General features: G+C 31.6%; 3 protein-coding genes across 4 annotated transcripts; 1 reads left to right on the forward strand and 2 right to left on the reverse strand.

Moving 5' to 3' along the window:
* Window positions 1-8739: 8739 nt before the first annotated feature.
* On the forward strand, window positions 8740-13350 carry Bm12527 (Uncharacterized protein; the record flags this gene model as incomplete). Of its 2 annotated transcripts, XM_001898095.1 has the most annotated exons (12): window positions 8740-8766; window positions 9401-9509; window positions 9728-9903; window positions 10221-10388; window positions 10522-10686; window positions 10964-11143; window positions 11387-11491; window positions 11587-11733; window positions 11897-12007; window positions 12176-12401; window positions 12607-12795; window positions 13274-13350. In XM_001898095.1, 12 exons carry the CDS (start codon window positions 8740-8742, stop codon window positions 13348-13350), a joined length of 1680 nt encoding a protein of 559 aa, XP_001898130.1. The 2 variants fall into 2 exon arrangements, with proteins under 2 accessions (XP_001898130.1, XP_042931231.1); XM_043075297.1 differs by lacking the exons at window positions 8740-8766; window positions 9401-9509; window positions 9728-9903; ... (5 more) ...; window positions 11897-12007; window positions 12176-12401 and having other exon boundaries at window positions 12651-12795.
* A 1334-nt stretch (window positions 13351-14684) lies between these two features.
* On the reverse strand, window positions 14685-19435 carry Bma-abcf-1 (Uncharacterized protein; the record flags this gene model as incomplete). The annotated part of the gene is made up of 16 exons (XM_001898096.2): window positions 14685-14774; window positions 15097-15243; window positions 15687-15824; window positions 16004-16132; window positions 16263-16405; window positions 16513-16617; window positions 16737-16934; window positions 17113-17237; window positions 17412-17545; window positions 17680-17778; window positions 17941-18080; window positions 18212-18297; window positions 18377-18477; window positions 18745-18854; window positions 19055-19180; window positions 19387-19435. 16 exons carry the CDS (start codon window positions 19433-19435, stop codon window positions 14685-14687), a joined length of 1920 nt encoding a protein of 639 aa, XP_001898131.1.
* Window positions 19436-19751: 316 nt separating this feature from the next.
* Bm13865 (Uncharacterized protein) lies at window positions 19752-24739 on the reverse strand (the record flags this gene model as incomplete). Its single annotated transcript, XM_043075298.1, has 13 exons — window positions 19752-20006; window positions 20196-20292; window positions 20394-20662; window positions 20859-20946; window positions 21235-21458; window positions 21616-21897; window positions 22134-22367; window positions 22500-22674; window positions 22814-22909; window positions 23145-23426; window positions 23615-23828; window positions 24046-24263; window positions 24465-24739. The coding sequence occupies 13 exons, from the start codon at window positions 24737-24739 to the stop codon at window positions 19752-19754; spliced, it is 2709 nt and encodes a 902-aa protein (XP_042931232.1).
* Window positions 24740-27257: the final 2518 nt, after the last annotated feature.

Raw genomic sequence — 27257 nt, forward strand, 5'->3', positions numbered from 1 at the left:
ACAGAACTTTCATTAACTAATCTAATAACGAAGTATGCTTTAATGTTATGAAGACTTGAATTTTTCCATCTTTTTATTCGATGGATCAAGTTAAATATTCTCAGGATGTATTTCTTTTTTTTTTGCTGATATTAATTGTGTGTTTTTCATTACTAACTTACTACTAGTGGAATATTAGCGAATTGATTTAGTGTAATTCAGGAATAACTTCCGAAATTTTTGATCTTCAATCACAATTGTCGGATTAAAAAAAGATCAGATGCGGTTGATGTATTTATAATTAAGATTTGGATAAAAATCAATATGAACAAACCAACATCTTTTGATTCATTTTTTTAAAGTAAAAACTAGAAGAAAGAAATTCAAATATAATTAGAGTATGTTTTGTTAGTATTAATTTCCATAATTTTTGTAAATATTAGTTTTGGAAGGAAAACAGAACTGGTAGATCAATTTTAAATTTTCATTCATATCTGAGTAAATTTAAGATCTTTACAATTGAAATCATCTTTCTTAACGATTTCCATTTGCAAAAGAAACGAAAAGACAAATGAATTCGATACTGTAAGGAAAGCTTTTCTTCTTTATCTTATCCTACCTTCAAAGCTTATTGATAGTTCAATGGGACTATTCCTGTCATTTGCAAATATTATTTTTGTAGTCGCTATTTTCTTTGTTGTACATTTCCGAGAGTAATCAGCGATCAAGAATAAATATGGATGGAACTTCATATGAGGAAGTGCTGCTACATTTTATCCATTGAATCTAGAATTAATATTGTAGCAAACTAAAGAAGCGACAGATGACCTTAGCCACACAAGATTCATAAAGCATGAGTTGAGAGTGACTTTGCAATACATAACTTTAGAAAGTTGGACTAATTATTCAATTGAAACTTTTAATTATTGCGGCTGATTTGGGAGGTAGAACTTCTAAGACTATAAATGAAAAAAAAAAAAAAAAAAACTTTTAAAGAATGAAGTGGAATATTTAAAATGTTTTAAGAAATTAAGGAAGATAATAAGGAATTGTTCAGTGTGACCATCAAATTCCTTCTCTGTTGATTTAACTGGTAAATTACGTGGTAAATAAATCAAAAGTAATTTAGTGCTAAAGATATAACCTACATTTGACTGCTAAAAGTAAGCAGAAAAAAAACTTCAAATAGGACTTTAAATGTTTTTGAAAATTCTGCTGCAAATATTCTGCTATCTTCTCATCATGACTTATATAGCAAAATCAAGCAATCACAACTGGGGTTAAATTCTTATTCATTGCTGTAATTTCAGTAGTAATAATCAGCAAACTGATAATTTAGAATTCAACCTCATTATTTAAGGAATTTAGGTTTACATATTAGAAATCTAAGTCTGTTTTCGGTAATTTCTGTTTTCAACTAAGTATCATTTTTTCAATTATCCTTTTGTGTTAATATTTAAGGATTTGAGAACAGTTTAGGCATAAAATAAGAGATTAAGAATATGACAGTGATTCCATGTAAAGGTTAGCAAACGTTAAACAATATTTTCAGTCTCATAAAAAAAAATTCTCTCCATGGACGTTTCAATTGGAATTTGAACTTTTTATTAATAAAAATGTTTTCGAAAATTTATTTGCAGTTTGAAAACAAAACAAGAAGTCTTTCTGCCGCTATAAATAACTTGCTTAGGTTTAATTTCGAATTTCAATATTAGATGACCTATTCGCATTTATATTATATTAGCTTTCTTAGACGAAGCTGTTTGTCATTGTGAAACTTCTACGTTTTTTATTTAAATTGTGTTACATTCTCAGTATTTATGCATATCTTTGGTCACTTAGTAAAATTTGCAAAATCTTAGTTTAATTCATAGTACAAGTCCATCAAGATTTTTCATTCAGTTAATAGCAAAAAGTTTATGATCAGTTTTAAATATATTTTAAGTACTTGTTCTTATTTTCGGTAAATGTACCGTTGCAATATCATTTGCATGTATATCAACGAAGTTTGTTTTTTACATATTGTTAACATTTCTATTAAACCCATGGTGACAATTTAGAAAATATTTATAAAAATGTAAACTCGACCTTGGAATTTTGAGCTCTTGTCCTTCTGTCCTTCAATTAATAACCTGCTCACTCCATTCTATTCACAATCTACTCTGTCATTTTCCTACCGAACTTTTTCGGCACTGATACTACTGTTTGCATATGAGATAAATGGTAGATATTAGACTAAATGATTAGTATTACGAAGTATCGCCGTGCAATATATGTGCGTCTAAGTGCACATTTTTTCAATACGATTTAAATTTAGTCACAGAACTATCGATATTTCAAGATACAACTTTTGAAAAAAGGGGAGCTAAAACAAGCAATAATGTGGTACTAAAAGAAAGAAATATAGAACCTCGAGTATAGCTTTTTATTTTAGTTATTGGTGACATTGGTTGGTGGGAGACAGTAAGATGTGAGTCTGAGTTAAATTGTGATGATGGCGGTAAATATTACCAATAGTGGTAAATATTTTTAGGTACTGCTTATTTTTTATATGATATCATAGAGAGTTATAAGAATGACTGCGATAAACGAACAAATTGGGACATTGATAAAGTTGAATGACAGGACGGGTATTGGTAGTGATAAAATAACTGAGTAGTGCGGTGTAGTAGTTGTTGATAGCAGAATATAGTCATTATGATTAGATTAATCTTTTTTTAAACGTCTCGTCACAAATTCACCAACAATTAAAATCTTTTTTCTTTGCTAAATCGTTTCACTCCCAAACTATTCATTTATTTGCTATATTGGTGGGATTATTTATTGTTATAGAGAGAAGCGTTTTAGATTTAACTAAGTTTGTAGTTCATCAGTTTTCTCTTCCATTTTCATTCACTTTTTTCCTCTCAGTTCTCTTATTTCCACTACAATAATCTACAACTATTTTACCACAGCTTCTCTTGCAGCCATGCTAAAAAAAAAAATTCATTTATTCACTTTTTGTTGCTTGCATTTTTTGCATGGTAATTACTAATAAAAAGATCTAATAAAAAATCACTTTTGTTCACTTCTCGATCTAACAAAACTATTTCAGTCATATAGTTGATACTGCTAATCACTTTGACCACGGTTTACTTCAAGTAACCAGCAAAATTTTTGTTTTGGGTTTATTTCTTTACTTTTTTGTACTTTTAACTTTATTTCTATACCTAGTTATTCTGAGAATTTCTTGATTTAAAAAGCGCTGAAAATGATTTTTCGTCCTTTCTTGACTTCAATAATTAGAGAATATGAAACTTGTATAACTTTTCAAAGAGGAAATTCATCTGTTAATACTCATTAAGGTAAAGTGCAAATATGTTTACTGATATTTATTACAACAGTTTATCCTACTTTGTATAAACTAAAGTACGTGCATATTATTTTTACATTTGTCGTTCTTGACTAATAAACTAACATCAGCCACTAGACAGCGAATTATTAATGAATTACTGTTTTGCAAAAATTCAGAAGTAAACATTTTATTTTTATTTAAAAATAATTGGATAAATTTGGCATTGAGAATTAAAACAATTAAAGTTAACGAAGTTACCTCTCTTTTACTACTGGTGTTACCCAGCAAAACTGGGTCACTGCTCATTTCCTGTATGTCCAACTATCTCTCTGTCATGTCCTCGTCAACACGTTAAGGCACACATTTTTTTAAAAACAACTTTACACTTCTCTATCATCTCTCTTTGATAGTTTCTGTTTAAGTAAAAGCTCTTTTTGAATATCTGAGCTTCACTTGCTTTTTTTTTGACGGAGAGAAATTCCATGAAAATCAAAGAAGTTGAACGGTTTAGGATCTTTATATTTCAAAATCTTTAAAGTTTGAACCAAGCTTCAAATTTTTGCAAAAAATTACATGATTCGTCTATAATTTGTTTTATGTTGTTTCATTTATATGTCCTATTAGATACACATTTTAAATTTAAACTATCAATAAAAAATTTTGTCACGACACACTTAAGAAACATCACTGCTCTTTGATTACTTATTCTAGTGAGATTGTCACTGGCATAGTAAGAGGAAAGAGACAATGGTCAAAAGTCTTAGAGTAAACTATGAGTATTTAGCAGTATTTCATTATATAATTTCATTTTACTGATGTTACCTTTATTAAAACCAAAAAACTTTCCTGAGCTTAATGTATATTTAAGGCCGCAAGTATATGAGTGGTTTGCAGTAAATAGTGAAAGCTCCATATTATGAACCTTTTAAAATCTGAACTTAGTCTACAACTCATCGCGTGTATTTTGAAGTAGCAAATATGCATGCGTCCATACTTCTAACGAGCTGCTTCAAATATTGGATGGCTTTCATTTACGACATCTATCATAAAATTTCGTTTTGTCCCTTGGAAAAATAAAACTTGTATCTTTCACTGGCGAAGGATAAAAGCTCATTTCTGCTTATCCCATTTAACAGGGCAATTGCAATAATAATTAGTAATTACCTGGAACAGCTGTTTATTGCCTTGTTGTTCGTCTTTATCATTTATTATTTGCTTAATTATTAGTTTCTTTGGAAATAATTTCATTAATGATTTTTACTTAAGTCCGTAAAATAGATGAATAATCTGATTTGAATAGTATTTCGTCCAATTTGCAGCGCCCAAATTTATTTATCCTTAATTTCAGATTTGTCATACGTAATGTAAATATGTTTAGGGTTTTTGATAGTATTGACTGTTCGCTCTCTGATGTACTGCTCTTTGATAGCCTATCCCTGCATCGTATATTTTTACTATCAAGTATCAGCATCTTCAAGATGATAAATATTTATTTCTGTTATACAGAACCATTGCCATAAGTTAAGCGCTAATAATTGTAGTTCAAGGTCTTCTCATCTTATGATTTTTTTTTCAATCGGACAAGGAGAAAGGCGAAGTGATGTATTGTGTTGTGCAACGAAGTGTGCACTCCATGGCATCCATTATTAAAGTACGTGAACCAACAAGTCACGATAGTGACGCAAAATTGTCGCTTCCGTCATCTCTGTCATTACTAGCACAAGAACGACCACTACTAACGTCACCAGTGACAACGACATTTCTGCAACAAGCTTCTATGTTAACAAGATTACGACAGTGTTGCGACGATTTGAGTGTGAGATTATATATGTCATCCTTTATAACAGTTAATAAACAGCAAGGACGAGATACCAGATATTGCTGTAGAATTGATTTTCATATCGAAGCCTGACAATATCCATTTAAATTCTTATGACCATTTCAGCATTGAGAACTTCTAGTGTCATTTTTTCAAGCAATAAATTGTAGGAATTAGAAGGGATAGCAGAAAAAAATATTGATATATCCTGTTTTTCTTGGGTACTGCATGAAAACTATTTTTTGATAAACATGAGTGGTTGAAACTATTACTTTTAATTCATCCTGTTTTGCCTCTTCTCAAATAAACGCATAATTTACGAGTTTTCTGGATTTAATCTTCACCTTGAATAGTCACTTTTTTTTTCAATTTTTTGGAAAAATATTTTCATCGGATGGTTATGTGCTTGCTAACAGGTCAGTACTTATCAGTGAGTGGATGTCTGTAATTAGCATAACTAACTGATTTGAAAAAAAGTAAAGAAGGCTAAGGTTAAGTTTATGAAAGCTTCGAAAACTTCAATAGATCATATTGCATTTACAGTTGCACTCCAGTTCATTCATCCTTCAAAAATTTGTGCAGAATTTTAAAATGAATTCTTAAAATTAAGTATAAATTCGAAACTACTTTGTAAGTTTGACAGTCGAAACTAATAAACACAGCGATGTTCCTCTTAGCAGGTTTTAATTTTCCACAAATCGGTTTTTTGAATTTCGGACATCACTTATGAACGGCGTTTCAGATTAAGAGTGATTATCAATACGACTTTGAAAGAGAAAGTACAAATCAGGTATGCCCACTTTCATTATGATCAGAAGGATACATCGGGACTTGGAACTGCAGTTATTAGAGGAAGCGATTTGCAATTAGTGTTAGGAAGAGAGGATACCTAACTAACGATTTTAAAATTTTTGAGAAATTTGGCTTTTTTCTGATAGAGAATTATGAATGGGTCACTTTGAACTCTTGAAGTAGCTAATCGAAAAAAGAAGTAAAAATTAAGCATAAAATTTGAAGAGAAATTAAAGAAAAAAAAATGCAATAAGTTAGATTAGATTAGAAAATTAGAAAGATTTATTGTTTTCACTTGTAATTATCCTGAAAATTAAAGCATTATGAGTAATAAAAGTAGTATGTTGCCTTTATAATAGAGCAGTTTTTTCACTAATATATTTACCCAAATTTAAGTAAATCTATATAAGAAGTTGAGAAGCCTGAAATTCTGAACATTTTAAAGCAAACTGGAATAGAGATGAAACCCTCTGATGAATTTTCAGTCAATGATAAAATAAATTCCCAATTTTGTTGCTTTCTTATCATTCAGTCATTTCCAACCAAAATTATGGTAAATCTAATTTAAAACGTTCGATATATTTCACGTCTACATTTTTCACATTCCATAGGAAACATCTTTCCTTCTCTTCCATTTTTTTTTTTTTTGCCCTATTTTTTAACTTTAAATTTATTTTTAATCGCTGCATCTGTGATGAAAAGTAAATTCATAAATTTTTAAAATGGCACTAGTCATTTTCCTCCTTATCTTTCTACTTCCTTCTCTCCTCCACTCGTTCATTCATCCATTCTTATTAGATGAAATATCATTTGCACCATTTTCGCTATAAAATAACTTTAATTTTTGATTAAGTAATCATGAAATCTGTATATTAAATTAAAATATATCAGTCAATAAAATATTTTTTGCTTCTAAAACTCTTCTCAACTAGTTTAAGCGTTTTTTTTTTCCAAAGTTTCAAAGCCTGCATTAGCCAGTCAGTAGTTTGGAAGTTGCTAATCGCTAATAGATAAACTATGTAAGTTGCATGAGTTATAAATTAAGAATGAGTTAATCAATATATAAGTGACAAATAACATACAATGTTCACATAGAAGTTGACATAAGTTGCATTTTGTGGTTCCAGACATATCTGTTCAATTAAATATTCAATGAAAATTGAATACTAGGCTGAAAAGAAAAATATGTCTATGTATAGCTTTCTCATAGTATATTTTCTTTTCTTTAAATCTAAATTACTGGTAACTAACAGCACTCGGATCTTAGTTCCAATAGTATTACCATCTTTCTGTCTGATTTTACCTTTTGGTTACTATAATTCCCGAAATTTCTCAACACATTGCCTTTTGGAACTGTTATTTATTTTACCAAACTTTTTTGGATCCGTGAAATCTAGTAAAATTTTCAGCGATGTCCTTCAAATCGAGCTACCATACAGGATAAATCATCCTCAAATAAGGCAAAAAGAATTGTTTTAATGAGGGCACATATTCTATTCTTTCGAGATCTATTTTGTCTTGACCAAATGCGGCAAGAAATCGAAGAGGTAGCTAGAAAGTTATTTTTATTTTTAGCCAAGTTTACATTCAAAATTTTGTGCTACCGACCATCATATATATATATATATATATATATATATATATATATATATATATATATATATATACATTAGTTGTAAGTCCAGTTGACTAAAGTTGCCAGAAAGTAGAGAAATGTAGTCAAGATAAGACTGATCTACCAGATGTTATTACATGTGTTACATGTTAAGTTTGACACGAAGTGTTCCAAAATGACTCTTCTTCAAGCTTATTTTCTTTATTTTCATTTAAGAATAAGATATAAGTTTACTGTAAAGTTGTAAAATAGTCCAATTTCGGTTTATGAAATCAGAACTGAATAAATAAGATATATAAAGTAGCGGCGATATCATATTATTACAGTTATGATCTTTAACTAACATTTTATTAATAATTAATTAAGTTGCAACTTGCCGTAATTGAAAAAACCTTCATAAGTTACAATTGTTCAGAAACAGAAATTAGTATTTTCATTTTTTGTTTGTCTTTTAAATACATATACCAGTTCGCAACACTTCTTGCTCTTATCCTATTTAAAAAAAAAAAAAAAAAAATTAATTTAAAAACGAAATTTTTTTTCCCTATTTCTCAAAATAAATTTTTTTTAAAGTTCTGCTTCTGATTTATACAATATTAGTAAAATGTTGTGAATTAAATATCAATATTTTCACTTTCATGACAATATTCGGGGAAAGAACTGTGTTATTTCTCCATCAAAATTATTGACATGTCGAAAGGCTATTTTCGCTGTTTCTCTTTATTTAAGTCCCATTTTTTTTGAGGTTTTTGCTGAACTAGGTTAAAGTTTTTCGGTCTTGAGATTACTCTCTAGCTTATTTAAACATTCAATTCTAGCTTATTTAAACATTTATTTTTAGCGTCTGATAACGAATTTCATCTTCTGTTGTAGTTTTCAAGCTAATTTTGACACGTTAAAGTAGAAGTGAATAATCAACTCAGCAAAGAGATCAATTCAGAATGATCGGTCCTTTAAGAGAATTCAAGTTTATCTCTTTCTCATCAGTGACGATATCCGTCATCGAGCGATTTGTAGATGTTGATCTCTCAGGATAGGTGTCACATAATTATCTTTTATGATATGATTATTCTCTTGCGACTGATACATCTGCAGCAGTTGTGTACTCATTAAAGTGACTATTGTTCTAATTGTTATTATGCAGCAAAGCAGTAAAACAACGGATAAGTAGTAGTAGTATAAGTGAACAAGACGTCATATATGGTACGACTGGCTGTTATCGAAGAAGTAAATACTTTTTCCATGTTTGTAGAATTACAGATTTGCAATCTGTTTGGCTTCATAGCAGCGATGGAAATAAGTAGAATTACTTTCTCTTTTAAAAACATTTGAATTGCAACATTTTTGGATTATTTTTAGAAACCGAAGTACTTTCACTCTTTTAAATTTGAAATTAAAGTACTTTCACTCTTTTAAATTTGAAATTACATTCTTTTAAATTTGAATTAAAATGCTTTTAACTACAACTAGATGTTTTCCTTCTATTGATAGTGTGACTAAGAGTGGCGATAAATCAGTAATACATATAATTGTTTTGTTCATAGTGAATTCTTGTAAATACCTTTTTTCAAATTGTTTCATAACATTATCTACTGTTATCTTTAAAATTGGAGCTCGAATTGTCTAAATTTCATTCAAAGATTCCTCATCTGAGAAAAGATAAGTATATACAGTAAGTATACCAATAAAAAAAAATGTGTAGCTTTCATTAGAAGCAGATTCATTTGACAAATTTTAAGGATTATTGTACAAGTAAAAGTTTTGTGAAATTGAAATTTAAATTGACATCAGTTTTAAGTTAGTTAAACTGAAAGTTTTAGGATATGAGTTTGAAACTAAAATTAAATAACTGTCATTATAGCTCGAACTGCCATCACATTTGATACGAAAAAATAATAGCAATGCAACTAAACGATCACGCAGCCATCCAGTATACTTTCCGATTCATATCGATAGCGATGATGAAAGCGGTACGATCTACATTTTTATGAATTATTATGAATGAAAAGCAACGAAGTCTTGAACTGTCGTGGTCTATCAAGATTAAAAATTTGCAAAAGGAGGTGGAAATAAGAAATCTTCAGAAACCTGTCGCATTTAGACTAAGTCAAGTTGTCTGCCGGGAATATCTTATCAGTTGATAAAGCCTAAAGAAAACATTCGTGAAATAATGGAAGATTTCTTTCAGACAACGGATCAGCAACAGCATCTCATATATCCCGGATGAGTGCATATGCCCTGTTCAGTGGACTTCGTACCCCAGAAACTGCCTCTTCAACCAACGATCATAGCGTTCGTAGTTCCGTACACAGCATGTCATCGTCTATGACCACTTCTAGTACAATGTCCAGTGGTGATGAACAGGTACAGAAATTTCTAAAAGATTTTTAAGAACCGAGAGTTTAAATTTAGAAAGAATCTAATAATTTCCTTGTTGAAGAGTGTAGGTAGAAGGAATAAGTATGATCTCAGATTTGCTAAGTTTTCAACTTTTCATTTCGTTGATGCTGAAGAAGAAAATGTTGTATCTTCTACTGCCTTGTTTACAGAAAGTGACAGGACCAAAATAAGCCTGAATTGCTTTAATTAATTCATTTACATCGGATACTGTTATTAGATCATGATATATCTTCTTCATGTTTACGTTGTCTCCTCAGTCAGTAGTTACAAATTAATTTCAGTGCTTATTATCAGCTGAAGCAGTCTGGGATCATGTAGCTGTATTACCTAATGAGTTACCGTTTGCAATTGGCGATATCATATCAGTGCTGGATTACTCATCGCATGAAGAATTTTGGTACGGTAACTGTCGTGAAAGGGTTGGGTGGTTCCCATCATCTTATGTTAGGGTTAGTTTCTCTTTCTTTTATCAAAATGGCCTTTCATCCCGAGGATTTAACAATTAAAAACAGTGGAAAGCTGATGTTCCGAAAATGTAGCAAGACGGAAAAAATGGCTTAAGTTAAATATTACACATTTTAGGATCAATATTTAACGTTCCAGATATTAAATAGCAATCCGTCAATCCCAGACATTCCTTCGTTAAGTTATTTCCCACAGTCGATGAGGTTTTTGCGAGCAAAAATAGTTCAAGAATTAATGCAAACCGAACGTGATTATGTCAATTTATTGCAAAATATTGTTCAGGTAACGAAATTTTTATCCTATCAATTGATTTAATAATTCGTGACACTACTCCGGATCTATCGTTCTAACTAAGATTATTTTTGGAGACATTAGAATTGAATAGTTCTGAACTCTGCAAATCAGAATTACTTTGCAGAATTAAATGAAGTCATTCGAACTTTTATCGATTTTTGCTAAACACTTTATAGTCATTCAGCTAAGACATTCCGACTTCATTTTTGATAATTATAAAATGCATTGGTTTCTGTTTCATGCATTTTGCATAGCACACTTGCAGGGTTTTACGGAGCAATGTCGTCGTCGTAGCGACCTATTCCCGGCAGTTTGCATACAGCGCCTTTTCGGAAATATTGAAGCCATTTATGCTCTACATTGTAAATTTCTTCGGGAGCTTGAATTAGCATTTAATCGAAACGTTCCCGAGAGCTCTGCTATTGGAGCCATTTTTCTCCGAAATGTTAATTTTTTTTATTCAATTCTTTTCATTTATTGCTAAAGACATTAGCAATTTGAATACTAAAAATAACACTGACGGAGGAAAAAAAAAGCAGTTTTTAAATAATTTATCCATCATAAATTGAATAAAACAAGATAGAATGCAATATTTTGATTATTTCCACTCACCGCTTGCTATAATAATCCAAACCTACGCTATCTTTTTTGCAATGTGGTATGTGCATATAAGTTATACATTTTTCAGCGTTCAAAATTTTCTATTTATTCGGAGTATTGCAATAACCGGCCGGTTTCGAGTACCGAATTGGCGTTACTCACCGAACAAACCCACTATTACCAATTTTTCGAGGTAATTTACAAGATATATCATATTTTGAGAATCACAAAAATGTCGATAATGTCATCAATCCTCTTTCTGATTTATGTGTCGACTTTATCACTTAGGCATGTCGACTTCTTCGAGGAATGCCAAAGTTACCTTTAGAAGGGTTTTTGTTAGCGCCCGTGCAGAGGATATGTCGTTATCCGTTACAATTGTCGGAATTACTAAAAGCAACGCCAACATCACACATAGACAGAGAACCAGTAAAGGTATGAAATAAGAATAATTCATTTGTTTAAGTGATAAATTCATGTTGTAACATTACCTTATTCAGCCAAAAAATATTTAACATTCAACATATCCGAATAGAATGAATATTTCAGGAACGTCTAATCATCTTTTTCTCTTCTCTTAAAATTGCGTAATTTTAAGATTGCAGTATCTGCGATGAAAAATGTTGCTGCGATGATAAATGAAAAGAAACGACGATTAGAAGGTTTACAGCAGATCGTCTTATGGCAAATGAATGTGGAAGGATGGAGGGTGGGTACTGCTCTCTTCAACTTCAACTATAAAGTTAAATGTAAAGTAACGAGGGAAGAAGAAATACATCATTTCAGAATTTTTTCATAATATTTGTCACATTTAATATTCATGTTACACAAATTGAAGAAGTCTGTGAGGTACAAAGAAGACTGAAGTTAAATTCAGGGTCCAGATCTAGTCGAAACTAACAGTCGAATGATACATAGTGGTGAAGTATACTGTCGTTATATTATTGGTGGAAATATCATTTGGCATAAAGATGTTTTGCTATTTTTATTTGATCAGTCGCTGGTAATATGTAAAAAAGATCTCATCAAGCGTAATTTTTATATATTCCGTGACCGGATTTCTCTTAATTCAGTAACATTTCTGAATTGTAATGATGGAAGAGGTTAGTTTCCAGAGAAATGAGAATTTTCTTCAAACAATACTGAGCCATATCATTTTTCATCCATATTCATTCACTTGTCCATTTTTCTTTCCACCCGAGTTTATATTCATTTTATCCAGAGTTTGCTATTTTAAACTTAAAGTTTAAGGGAGATGGATAGTACATCTATCGATGTTAAATTTTTGATCTATTTTAAATCTTTCAGACTCAGCAACGGGTTTGAATCTAAAGAACTCGTGGAAATTGATAATGATGGGTAGAGAAGTGGTATTCACTTGTAAAGATCGCAGTTCTAAAGTAATTTGGGTGGAGCATTTACAACGACCATTAATTTATTCGCCAGCAACAGCTGAAGAAAGGAAACTGATTTGCGAAACGATTTATCGCACTTCAAGTATGACTTTCTTTTTATTATAAAGAGGAGATGGATAATACATCTATCGATGTTAAATTTTCAATGAAATTAGATAAGAAATAAAAATATCTAGAAAATGTAGCTTACCAGAAATGGATGTCAGTCTATGTATCTGTTGTTGCACTGATCTAACTGTATCGATCGTTAGAAAGATGATATTGAGTCAAATTTTTGAGTCAAACAAACAGTAATGTCAAAATCTCAAAAGTATGTCTCAACTGCTTTATTTCTCTCCCCATTCACAACAAAATGCGAGAATCAAAATTTAACAAAATGAGTCAGGCAGAGTTGCAATGTTAAGGCACCAAAACAGAACATTTTAGACAAAAAGATTAAAGCAAAAGTAACGATCTTAATTTTAGAAAGTAAAAGATATGAATTCTGCAAAAATTTTGAATTAAAAAATTTTCATGACTAGAATAAAAAAGTTAAATATAAGTAATCATGCTAGTTTTAGACAGCAAATTGACATTGAATCAGATGGGTGGTGGTAAGATCAATGGTCGATTCACTTGGTGGAAAACAAAAAATTGACCACGAATTTACCATCTTGCCTATTAACAGTTTTTAAGGATTCTGGTTAATACAAAATTCTTTAAGACTAAATAAGATTTCAAATTAAGCCGAGAAAGATTAAATAATTTGTCACTGTATTTTGAAACTCCAAATTTATATAAATTCCTTGCATCAATACCAAATTAACAAATATGTTTGATATAAAATCTTTTTGGTAACGCATGGTACTGGCCAAACGAAAACGTCCAATTTCTTCATAAAGAATAAGGTACATCTCACTTACTACTATACCAGTAAGGCTTGATTTCTTCCCTATTTCTGTTTTTTCGATAACACCTTATCAGGGTTACCTGTTATTCCTTTTTGTTTGTTTTGGTAAATTTAGACCAAGCTATCTGTTCTTACAGTATCTGAATCTTTTTCCCTGTGTGCATGCAATTTGCGGGGAATTCCTTATAATTTTACAATACTTCAAGGAAATTTCCAGCCCCATCCTCAACGAAACGTAAAAGTAGAAATAAGAGCATTCACCAGACTCTATTCTCACCGCTGAAGCTTTTTGTTTACTTTGATAGGCATGAAAACAGTAAGCATATCACAAATTCATTTCCTTCTGTTTAAGTTAAATTTGAGATTCAGATCTTTACCTTTTTCTATGTAATATTCTTTTTGTGGATGTGATCTAATGAGTGATCGCTGATGCATTTGTTATATCTTTCTATTTTTAAAATGTCAATATTAAGTCGAGGAATTAAGATCGAAGTCTTCAAGAATCAAAGACCAGAAAAAAAATTGTTCTGACCTCAAACATCATCCAAGACAAAGGACCAATCTCAACTTCCGTTCCAGCCCAATGACATTTTTTTTTGAAAATGAGGGACTGAATTGTTCAGTGGTTCAAATAATAAACATTGATATAAAGAATGAAACACCATCTCAAGTAAATGTCTCACATTTCATTACAAGCAAAAGCTTTTGAGTGCCAGTGAACAAAAAAAGATATGAGGAACAAGAATGAAAAAACAATAACCAGAAATGTACAAATATAATTTGTTACTAAAAAACAGAGCAGCCCTACTGTCTTAACAAACTGAATAAAAAGTTGAGCTGTTAGCTTCTTAAAGAACAAAAACTGGAGAAAGGCCTTGATACATATTTTACGAAAATATTTTGAAACATCAAAGTTGATATCACAAGAAGCAACGGAGATTAAGGATATTAAATATGCTGACAACAGATTAAAATAGTGGTTTAAATCAGATAAGTCTGAGTCATAAAAGTTGAGGACCGGTCATTCAATTCATACAAAAAGCTAGGAATTTTTCAAAGTGGTATCAAAGTTAGTTAACAATTTATCGTTCTGGTAATGTTGGTGTTTCCCCAAGCTGTTCCAGGATCTCCTTCCTATAATCCTCAAAATCGCCATCAATTTCAGCAATACCCTATAATTTAAATTCATTGAATAAATATTTAAATATCTAGCTTAGATATCTAGACTTAAATATTTTTCCATATCTAGATTCAAATATATTTTTTTGTCTAAATTTAGATATCCAGATTTAATTTTTTAATACTTAAATATCTAGGCCATTAAAAGTATCATGAAACGTATATGAAAAAAAAAAATATCATGAAACGATTACTTCTTCAACCTTTATGAAATGATATTCCGAATACTATATTCTATATGATGTCAATTTAAACAATCAAGAAGACACACTAGAATTGAATGCAAAATAAAAAAGGTAGAGATCCATAACAAACCAAATTTTCAACAATCCATAACTGGCAATTTGTTTCCCTGATCAGACGTTCATCGTGAGTAACCATTACGACACCACCACCAAAGTTTTCAATTGCTTCTGCCAGTGCATGGATTGATTCAATATCGAGATTATTTGTAGGTTCGTCCTAGAAAAACTTTTATAACAGTTTGGAAATAGTGCTTTATTAAGAAACAGAAATAAAGGAAAGACAAAAATAATAAAATACTTATATTTGATAGTTTATAAGTCCCATTACCTCCATATGTTTATGCTGCAGAGTGTGGAGATATACCCGTTAAGAATAAACAGAGGTGAAAGGTCATTGAGATCAGCACTTTTACAACAAGGTTGAAAGGAATAAAGTATAAAAAAAAAATTATAGATATGAACAGAGTCACTATTATTAACATTGCTGTATAATAGTGATGACGCAGTTAAAGTTACGACTTCAGAATTGGTATTCCAGCAAGATTTTGATATATCTCAATGGAACAGCAAATACCAACAATCTCTTGTATTTCCCAAAGAATAATTTTTTTTTTTTAGAATTATGAAAACATAATCTATAAAACAGTATAAAAAAGTGACCAATATAAGCAAATCTGGAGCTCCTAAAGCCAACTCGGCGAGTGCAACACGAGATTTTTGTCCACCAGATAAATCTTTTATCTTTACGTTGTGTGTAGAACTGGGAAGACCCACTGTACCCAGTCGTTTTCTCGCATCCTATAATGAATTATACAATGACGGCTTTTTTATGATTTTTCTGAACAGTGCATAACTTACAATGTAACTGAAAAGAGTTTCAACACATTTCAACAAAGGCAAATAATTGAAAAATCATTTGCTCAAGGCAGAGATGAATGCTTCTTAAATTTTTTCTGAAATAAATGCTAAAATTTAACCTGATAGTCGATCCGAAATTTCGTGATAAGATATTCGATTGGAGTTTGTTCACCATTCAATACTTCGTTGGCATGTTGATCGAACCATCCTATGCGTAGCTGCCTGTGTTTTCTGACCTCACCTTCTTGCTAAATTCCAAACATTTGTGTTGCAGACTCCTCTTAACAATTAGCTCAATCTTACTGAATGAATCTTTAATTCCTAATCAAAAGTATAAATTCGTAAAACTGTTAAGATTTACAGTAACATAAAACTTACTGGCTCAATTTTACCAGCCAACAACTTCATTAACGTTGATTTTCCAACACCATTGGGTCCCACGATCGCAATACGAGAATCCATATCCACACCAAAATCAAGGTTTTTAAATAACATTTGGTCTTTGTAACCAAAAGTTACGCCTAAAAAAGTGTAAAAAAGGTAAAATGTATATTAGTACAACATCATCTTTTCCTGCCAAATCTGTAAGGCCAAAAATAGATTTGTACTACTTGTTGAAAATCCTTACCGTGTAACCCAAGCACTGGAGGTGGTAACTTTGTCGGGTCTGGAAGAGTAAACTTCACGTTATATTCTTTTATTTTTTGTAGCAATTCTACTGGTGCTGCACTAACTAAAATAAACAACATAAACTCGAATGCATTACATAAAATTTAAATGATAACAAGGTTTACATTGCGGGCATCTTTCTGATCAAATCGAAGACTAGTGTAAACACTTCACAGAAATTACCTTCATCAGTCATAACACTTGATCCTTTTTTGCTCTTATTAACTTTATTCTGTTTGTTTTGTAATCGGTTTTTCATTTCTTCAACAGCTTGTTTCGAACTTTTACCACTTTTCTTCATAGCGGCTAGTTGCTTTTGCTGAGTTTCGAAGGCTTTCATGTGTTCTCTCATTTTTTGATCTTTCATTTTTTTGAAAGCAGCTATAAAATATTTCAAAAATTAGATTAGAATTCCTTTTTGGTTGATCAAAACACATAAACTCTCTTAAAATCTTGGTGTTTATTAATAGCTTGTCTCTTTTGCTACTTTTTCCATTGGAGCTAATTGGTAATGACATAGTTTGCGCAAATTAGTGCAAAAATTATGTTCGAAACTTACAATAATTTCCTTTATAGTAATACAGTTTTTGATCCTGCAAATCGATAATATCTGTGCACACACTGTCTAGAAAACCCTGGTCATGTGAGACAATCAATAAGGTTTTCTTCCACATTTGTAAATAGCTGCAATAAGAAATTCTGAATAAAAATTTTGAAATTAGGTCAATTTAAACATAATAGTAAATCTGTAAGTTATTAATTAAAATTGATTTGAAGTCAAAAGAGTGCAGAAATAATCAATTTACTTACATCTCAGTTAATGAAGTGGAGGATGATTTGCAAAAATTTTAAACTAACTTATCGAGCCAAATAACTGCATTCAAATCAAGATGATTAGTTGGCTCATCAAGCATCAGTAACGTTGGTTCTAAGAAAAGAGCTCGGGCTAATGATATACGCATACGCCAACCACCCGAAAATGCTTCAACTGGCTAAAAAAATTAAGAAGTGTAGGTTTGATGAAGGACTTATAATATAGTGCATCAGATGGATAAAAGAATATAAGTCTAAAACACAGTTCAAAACAACAACTTTCTTATAAAAGAATATAGTCTAAAACAACAACTTTTTCTTGCATAGTTTTTGTGAAGCCAAGACCAGCCAATATACGGCGTGCTTTTGGTTCTGCTGCGTCTGCATTTATATTCTTCAGCTCATCAGTGACCTGTTAATTTGCATTCTGGTAACTTTTTAACAAAAAGTGACGTTATAATATTTTAGTAAAGTATCTGGCATTTCACTTATTTTATTTACAAGGATAACAGATTTCCACTAATTATAATAAACTGCTTGCACTACATTTGCAGCTGCAGATTTAAACAACTACCTCCTTTAAATGTTCGCCAACTGAAATATCTCCTTTTTCTAACTTCTTTATCAGCTGAGTCTCCTCTTGCATCAGAGCCAGGCGATGTTTGTCTGATTTAACCACAGCATCAATAGCAGAAGTCTTGTCAACTTCAATTTCTGAAATTTGCGGAATTAATCAGTAATATGAAAAAGATAAGGTTAAAGATGAAAAAAAGATAAAATTTCTATGGAAACAAAACCTGAAGTAATAAAAACTTCTTCAGCACTAAATTAATTTTCAAATACACCTTGTTCGCAATAAAGAAGATCAATATTTGGTGGAATGTCCAACCTTCTGGCCGCAATATGTTTCAAAAGTGTAGTTTTGCCCATTCTATAAAGCAATAAAATTTAATCCTTAAGAACGAAAAACATGAAACATCATGAAAAATTGAAGAGTGTTAATTGCATACCCATTTGGGCCAACGAGACCGTAATGTCTTCCGAAAGCTATTGTTAACTCAGCTTTGTGAAACAAAACTCGTCCTTGAGCTGCAATATCAAAGTTTTCCACCTGCAACGAACAAGCTTATCCTAAAATCAACGGCCATAATTACCTACTACGCTGCAATCTGTATGCTATCTTTTTGTATATCCTTTATTAGGTACATTTTTTACGTCAGATTGTAGAACATAAGGTATAAGAAATAAGAGTCTGTTTAAAATAAATTAAATTCGACCGTGTGATTTTCTTCTGTGAATATCTTAAAGTTCTACAACAACATTTCTCAATTCACTCGAAAAAAAACGAAAAATTAGATGTTTTTCTTAACACACTTACCTTAATGTCAACGGCATTTTCAAGCTGAATTCGTTGTCCAGCAGATTTCGCTTGCTGAGAAACGGAAAACTGTTGTCCAAGTTCAGCACCTGACCCAATTCCACCACTTCCTAAACATTTCGGATATATCTAGTAAATAGTTAATAAACAGCAAAAGGGGAAAAAAAAACTGCATCCGAGTGCATGTTCGTTCAATGTTAGGAATGAATGCATCTTTATTTCAAAAATATGATAAATATATCTTCCATTATCTTAGTTAACAGCATTTCGTAAAAATATCAGTCCTAATGCATAAAAAGCATGAAAAAACCTTTTTTTTCTTTTTCCTTTTGATTTTCAACTGTACCACCCATTTCTTTAATCTCACGCTCATACTCTGCTTTTCTTTGTAGCTTTTTCAGCTCTTTTCTGCTGAGCTTTTTCCCAGTCTTCTCTTCTAAAATGAGCAACTCGAATGTTGGCAATAGCAATCTTAGTCTACTTCTGAGATATTCAGAAAGACGAACTAAAACTTCGTCCATATCAAAACCAAAAGAAAAAAAAAAAACCAAAAAAGCCTGCTAGTAAAAATAAGCAAATTTATAATAAACCCTCAATTCTGCAAATGTTCTATGCATCCTACGCAAGGAGATAAAAACTTACCACTTGATATGGGCGCCACCGCACCGTTAATGCAGCTTCCCTTGGACATTTTAACTGTAAATTATCGGAGCCTTAAAGCAAAATCCTCCTCCGCCTGAAATTTCGGAAGTTGATCCATTCTTATAAATAAACGCAATTACTCCGGGGTTGAATAAAAACGCATCTCACACCAAAGCTTCAAGCATACTTGCAAGATTTCCAGAAGAAAGTCACATGTAACATGCATACCAAAGCAAAACAAAAAGTTAAAAAGGTATGCAATACATTTATTTTTAAAATCTAATTCAACAGTATTCATAGATCAAAAAACAAAAGACAATATATTTACAAAAAATTCAACAAAAATAATGACAATTATACGACTGCTACAACAGAGCTGTTTTTATCCACTGCAATAAAGAAGCATTAAGAAGCATCAATCGATCAATTTCTTCCCAACTCATCCTCAGCTCATCACTTAATTTGCTTAATGTTTTATCCAAATCATCATCTTTAATACAGCTAATCCAGAGCTTGCTCCGATTGATTTTCAAGAAAGCGGCCAAGTAGGTTTGGACAAGTTCAAAATCGCGATGGTTCCTCAGAACTGTGAGAAGCATTTTCAAAAAACTGTTTAGAGCCTGAAATGAAATCATTGGTTAGTAGACACAGTCCTATTAAGAAGCTATAATTTTTTACATTTACATTGAATCTAATGTAACTGGTTTTATTTAAATCTCTAGTTAAATTGATTTTCTTCTGTGAAGCACCTGGAAATAAGTTACTTAAATTTAAAGAACCAAATAAGGATGCAAAAAAAAGCAACTCACTCTTTCTGGCAGTATACGAATTTGAAAGTCTATCGAAGAGATACTCATCCACTTCAAAGATTCAAATGCAGTGATGAAATGAGCATCGTCTGAAGCCCTGCAAACAATATACATTTTTCATGAAAAGTCAGTTTAATACATCCGACAGGTAAAATGAAGCACTTAGATATAAAATTATGGAGGACAAGAAAACTCTACCGTAACAGAGTTTCAGCAAAAGAAGATTCGATCTCCAGGACACTTCGTCTGGCCATTAATACATTGCGCCGTTCTATAACATCAGCACCAACATCTATCTTTTCAAACTCGAAACCATCAAGTGTTGATACAGACGGTAAGAAAAATGGTGCAGTTTTTGGTTTTCGCACTGGTTCGATTGGCTTATTTCGCTCTCGAATTACATCCAGATATGGCAGATTCACCCAACGTGAAGGTGCCAAACCCGACAAAGTTATTAGACTTTCAACCTTAATTTACTTGTCATAATAAAAAACAATACTTGCTATAAGTCTTCATTTTACATACCTGAAAATAATTATCTTAACCTCGCAATTTCAACTGAATTTAAACTTTAGAATAATAAGAGTATCAGAAAATGAGTAAAACATTAAGGTAATAAAAAGCTATTTTTTTGTTTACAAAATACTAATTCTTCAACACTACCTGCTTCACTTTCTGTATGTTTTCACAAGCACTTTCTGTAAGCAGTTCAATCCCTTCTACTGAACACTGCACTTTATCCTCTAAATTCCTGAAGAGAAAACTTTATGATTATATATATATATATATATATATATATATATATATATATATATATATATATATATATATATATATATATATATATATATATATATCTGTTTTGCTTCAATGATTCAGTAATATTCAAAACCATTTGTAGTTTGAGTTGTTTCAACCTATTTACTGTTCCAGCAACAATATTTTATGCTTTTAACTTTTTAAAAGTGGTTATTCACTTTGTTTTCTCTACGACTGCATAGCTTCCACTTTAAAACAATTTTCTCGATAAGAGGCATACCTTCGCAAAGGTAAAACTAAGGAATCCTTGGGAATATAATCTAATGGCAATGCTTTCAAAGCATTCACAGAAGTGAACCATGCTTTATTAGCCCAGATATATACACTCCTTTGATCATAGTGACATGTAGCCAAATATTCTCCACTTGGTGAGAAGCAAAATGATATACAATATAAGTCACATTTCATAACATCAATAAGGCTATTAGTAATAAGATCCCAAACCTAAAATATGATGACTAATGCTAACGGTAAAACAAATTTAATTCCTTCATGTATTTCGGATATTTCAAATTTTCAAAATAAAATACAAAAGATATGAAAACAAGGAAACTGAAACAAACTTTAATGAAAATATAAAAACAAGGAAATAGAAACAAACTTTAATGAAACCCTCGTCATCAGCACTGATAAGCCATTTACCATCAGGTGAAAATCCCAAGGCAGTAAGGGATGACCGGTGGGCTCCATCCACGACCCTAACAACTTTTCGGCACAGGGTGTCCACAACCCCAATTGAACCACTTCCTACACCAAGAGCTAGCAACGAATTATTGCCACTCATACTAAACCGCATTATTGGTGATGGAACCTGCATTTCTGCTACCAACTTCGTGCTCCGGAAACTCCAAAATCGAATTAGTCCATCATGCTCAGCTGAGACCTCAAATATGAAAAATATAAAAAGTCAAACAATGTAATAAAGCAAGTGTCACATGTACTACCGCATCCTTTACATCAACTAGTAAAAAAGTGTGAAACACTATGGACGTATGAGAAGTAAAAAGTGTGAAACACTATGGACGTATGAGACGCGGAAAGTTCTCAGTATTTTTTTGTCAAATATTTTCAATTTTTGATAAAACTACAAGAACAATAATCAAAATATTTATCATTTACAAGCTGCCTGTTGAGTGTGTCGAGCGCCAATCCTCGAACGATAGACTGATGAGCTTTTTCATCACTTTTACTGCAAATGAACGTTTTCCTATGGTGTCCACTTTGTAAATTGAAACAGTCAATGTGGCCAGTTGTATATCCAATTAAACCGAAATTACCACACGATGAGATGCATATTGCTGATGCAGACGCAGATATGAGATGTGGTTTAGTCAAGAATCTTTTATGAAGCAACTGAAAAAAAGCGAATTTTTGAAGAATATTTTGAATTCATTGATAGTTAGCTAATTTTGAAATTACTGAAGTGAAGAATTAACATCACTATGTAAATACCAAAAATGAGCATGAAACTTCAGTCAAACGAACGCAATATGTTCCTAGAGCTTGTTTTCTTGTGGTCCATGTTGTCACTTGAGTTGTATCAATATGACGACACATAACATTGTCCCAAGCTGCTTCCCTTGCTAATCCCACATCCATTTCAATTACTGGTTTCAATTTGATGCTCTCGATGTCACGTCTTTTCTTTTTAGCTTTCATTCTACAGGATCAAAAACGATGCATTGAATAACACAAAGAAATGTAATAGTTTAGGTAATGAAATATAATTAGAAATAAATGGAACACAACGATAATTATGAAAATGAAAGTAAGCTAAAAAGAAATAAAAAAAAGCAAACCTGGACATAATACCAGCATTTCCCAATTTTTGTCTATATGTATCACGTAATACTGATAACGCCCTTACAGAACCATCCAAACTAGATGAAAGGATACTAAAATTCATTGATTTTACAATTCTAAAAATTTAATCGAATACAAAAATACTTGTTTTGCAATAGCTACAAAATAAAAACCAAAACTGATCTTATTAAAAACACAACCAAATTTAAGGAAAACGATATGTTTCTTGAAATAAATTGCAAGCATCTTCTTTCTTAATTGCGAGCTTCTGATGAAAAAGTAAGCAATTTAGAAAAAAATTATATGAGAAATGTAAAATAAGCTCACATTTCATTGTCGACAAATTTTATCGCGGTAACTGGTTTGTGATGCCCATCGAGCAAAACCAACTGCCTAGGCATGCCATCACCCATGTCATTAATCCAAGTTTTTAACGTGTTATCAACTCCTGCTGAAATCATCAACGGCTCCCCACTAACATAATATATACCCGTAATGGAACCACAATGTGCGTCAGGTAATTGTCCTAACAGCGAACGTTTATTCAAATCCCAGATTGCCAGTGTTCCGTTCTCTGATGCTGTAGTCATTGTCTCTTCGCCATCGGTTCTAAAATTCCAAAAATAAAAAGATCCTAAACGGAAAGTCCACAAACTGAAGCTTGAAAAAAACTATGCATTATAGCAAATGGCTTATGAATGTGGAATTTAATAATAGAAGGACGAAACAGTACTGAAGTTAACAATTCTGGGGAACCATAAGTACTCTGGCCGAAAATAAAATTCGAAAAGAAAAACCTAAATGCAATTGATGTTACTGGTGCATCCTGCATATACATTTGTAATGCTTCGTCAAATTTAATATTATGCAGTACAATCTGACCATTTCTTAATCCAACAGCAACGATATCTATGGCTGGTGACTGTTCCAGAACTGTTATTTCCGACTTGAACAATTTCCCAAATTCATGAATCAATTTTCCAGTTCTTATGTTAACAATACGTAACGTTCCTTAAAAAACGTTATTTGATTAAATCAAATTATTGTAGAAGATGTCAGGTGTACAAACATATCCCAACATGAATTTCGAATATGTAGTATCTTTACCAAAAAATTATTTTTAGAAAAATATAAGTTGAATGAGGCAAGTATTGAATTCACTAAAGAATTAATAAATGTAAATTGACTGAAACAAGTACTGAATTCACTAAAGAGAATTCAAACCGACCCTGCCTAGATCCCAACAACACTTTGTTAAGATAAGTAGCTGGATGGGCAATTGCTGAACAATCGAACTGTCCGGATGTTTCAATCAGCACCAATTCGTCACCAGTATCAACATCCATTACATGGATCGAGTTTTTCACGTCCACAACTACAAGAATGTCACCAAACGGAAGAAGCCAACGTACATTATCAGATGTCTCTAACCATCGCTTAACTTGCCTGAAATGAAATCCTACTTATCCAAAAATTCAAATATGCAAATGAGACTTTGAAAAACAGAAGAAGAAGGAAATATGTTTGTATATAATTTCCTTTCAAAAAATGAATATTTCAATGACGCCTAACTTCTGTAGCACTTTGCACTCACATTGAAACCAGTTCAATGAATAAAACAGTGCAATAAAACTTGAGATCAAATACCTGGCTAAATACAAAATCGCTATTCTTGTACCAATGGCGGCATAAATATAATGAGAGTCGGCAGCAATTACGTTGATTCGAGCCGGCAGGACATTACTCACGGATATTATACGCAAATTTTCGCACAAGTACTGTATCACAACATTTTCGACAGCACAAATGACGTAACTTTCGTTCCGTTTCCTTGGAAGTACCCGAAAAGCAGGTGGAACCGATGAACAAACTTCACCGAGTGCTTTGTATGGTATAAATAAGCGGCTCTGTTGACGTTCCATTCAAAAAACCTGCAGTCAAAACATCGGAAGCAGATAATGACCCTATTCTTTCCGATCAGGGAAAAAGCACAAGCACGTTTTCACATCACTGCGATAATAAGACATAGGGATGAGTTTTGTTAGAGGAAGAGATTAGTTAATAACTCAGTCACCGGGGAGAAACAGGCGTAATCAGGATTCTTCCTGTAAGCTCTTTCCATAAGAGATGCACAAAATTTTGAATCCCCAAAAGGCTCACTGAGAATATTCAAATCCCATCGTCCAATAAACACGCTCACATTTGAAAGAAACCAACATTGAATTGATACCTTCGACGTGGTTCGCTGGCAGTGGCACTAAGTTACTACGATATTAGTGAATCACAATGATGGAGGATGGTATAAAATGAGAATCCTATCTTTATGGAAAGGTCGTTGATGGTAAAAGAAAGGTGGACGCATCAGTGTTGTGTTTAAAGAAGGTTGTTAAAACGAAATAGTTTCTTGATAAAAAGAATTCTAATGCATTCCAGCTTCCTTTTTTTCTCAAAATTGTCTAGTGCCAAGATATCGTTGACTCCCTAATGGCTTAGTCTAGGTTTTCAAGAACAAACATTTCTATCTTAATCACGGTATTTGATATTCAAATTTGGCTTTTGTGTGAATGGTTGTGATACCCGAACTTGCTTTATGTGTAAATTATTGTGGATTATGTAAACCTTATGTCGCACCTTGCTCTTGCCATATGGCTGATGAGAATTTCATTCCTCACTAATTCAGACAGAAAGTAGAAAATCGTTGGTTCAATCTATCATATGTATTATATAGGATTATGGTAAAATTTATGGATTGGTAACATTAGGAATTCCAGAACGAGATCGAGTTTTTATTTCGAAAGAAATTCTCATACAAGTAAGAATGTTCGTAGACATTTATGTATTGCATTACAGTGAAGTAATTGACGAAATTTTTTAAGTACTCGGTTAAAGTACTCAACTCTGTTTGCGGGAAGTGGTTATCTAAACTGGCTAAATTAGCAGTGGCAGTCACTTAAAAAAAAAAAAAAAAAAAACATCTCAGAACATTCTGACCAAAGAGCTGCCTGAAAAAACATCAAAGATAATGGTAAATACTCGTCGTCCTTTGTTTGAAATTTACTACTCCAAAATATGTCGTCCTTTAAAATTTACTACTCCAAAAAAATCGAATTGATTATTAATAGAATTTATATTATTTTCATTCAGATATTCGCTGTTTCGGGCTTTTGGTACGTGCGAGTCTTATTTTGTTCCTAATTAGACAAATTGCCTATTTTTTCCTCAAAAATGTTAAAATCGCTATATATAAAGTCGTTGATAGATGAGATTCGGTTAAATTACATGGTTTTTCAATGTTTGGTGCTATCAAAAAAGGCTTAAAAGAAATTAATAATGCGTAGGATCGTGGTAAGACGAAAGATGATGGACCATTCAAGGTGTTTCAATACTAGTGTTTCCACAAACTATGAATTTTTTATAGATTTTTCATTTAGGCGATGGAACAGATGATTCTATGCAGTGGCATCGACTTGTTTGACTAATCGTTGCGCTGTGGATATAGTCTTCGTTGATATACATATTAATAGACTATGAAAGTTATGATTGATGGTCCAGGTAATGAGAAGCTTTAAGTACAAGCAGTTGCGAGTATAACAAAAAGATCAGTTGAAATCTATACTGCTTATAAATTTATAGCATCTTTTCCATAAACATTTTCAAAGCGCAATCTGAATTGTTTCAGTGTTTTGTTAAGTTAGATGTTTTAAATGATTTATTGACAAAAATTACTTTTAATTATTGTTGCGGATTGTTTCATGGTCAGCTATAAAATTCCGAAATTTGTGGTGTAAATCATAAGTGTATACCTATCTTTTAGAGCTAATTTCTTTGGAATGTTGGAAAGGTTAATATTTAGAGTATTTATTGAGTTAAATTCTTAGTTTAAATATTTAGTCGGTCTAAAAAATTTGGAATTTCAAGATTTTTATCATTAATGATTAATGGAAATAGGGTGTCAAGGTTTGTTATGTTCTTACCAAATTATAGTTGTAACTATGTGTTGATCTAATGTACTTTCGTTTTTTACTTTTTTTTTAAAATTATGTTAGTTTACTGTTTTAGTGTAATTTTTATTTATTGTTCGTTTTGTTAATTTCTTTTTGGTCAATTTTTAATTTATATTTTAACGATTTCTTTTATTTTGCTGTTTTTGTTTCCTTTTTTATTAATTTCGTTTCTAAAGTAGATTTGTTTTGGATGTTTATTAAAAACTTAGGTTTTTTCTAAAAGTTCTATTCTATTGTACGATTTTTAAATGGCAGTCTTAGCGTTATAGCATCAAAATGTGACTTAAAGTTTTTTTTTTTTTTTTTTTTCTCTTAAATTTCAGGTATTAATGGAGTTTTTAGCAATTTTTTTATTTATATTCAAATCTGGGCGTACTTTAAGACAAAAATAAATCCGTACCTCTTTCTTGTAGGCGATATATTTTAAGACCGCCCA

This window comes from Brugia malayi (assembly GCF_000002995.4).
Source record: "Brugia malayi strain FR3 genome assembly, contig: Bm_v4_ChrX_scaffold_001, whole genome shotgun sequence".
Taxonomy (NCBI): Eukaryota; Metazoa; Nematoda; class Chromadorea; order Rhabditida; family Onchocercidae; genus Brugia; species Brugia malayi.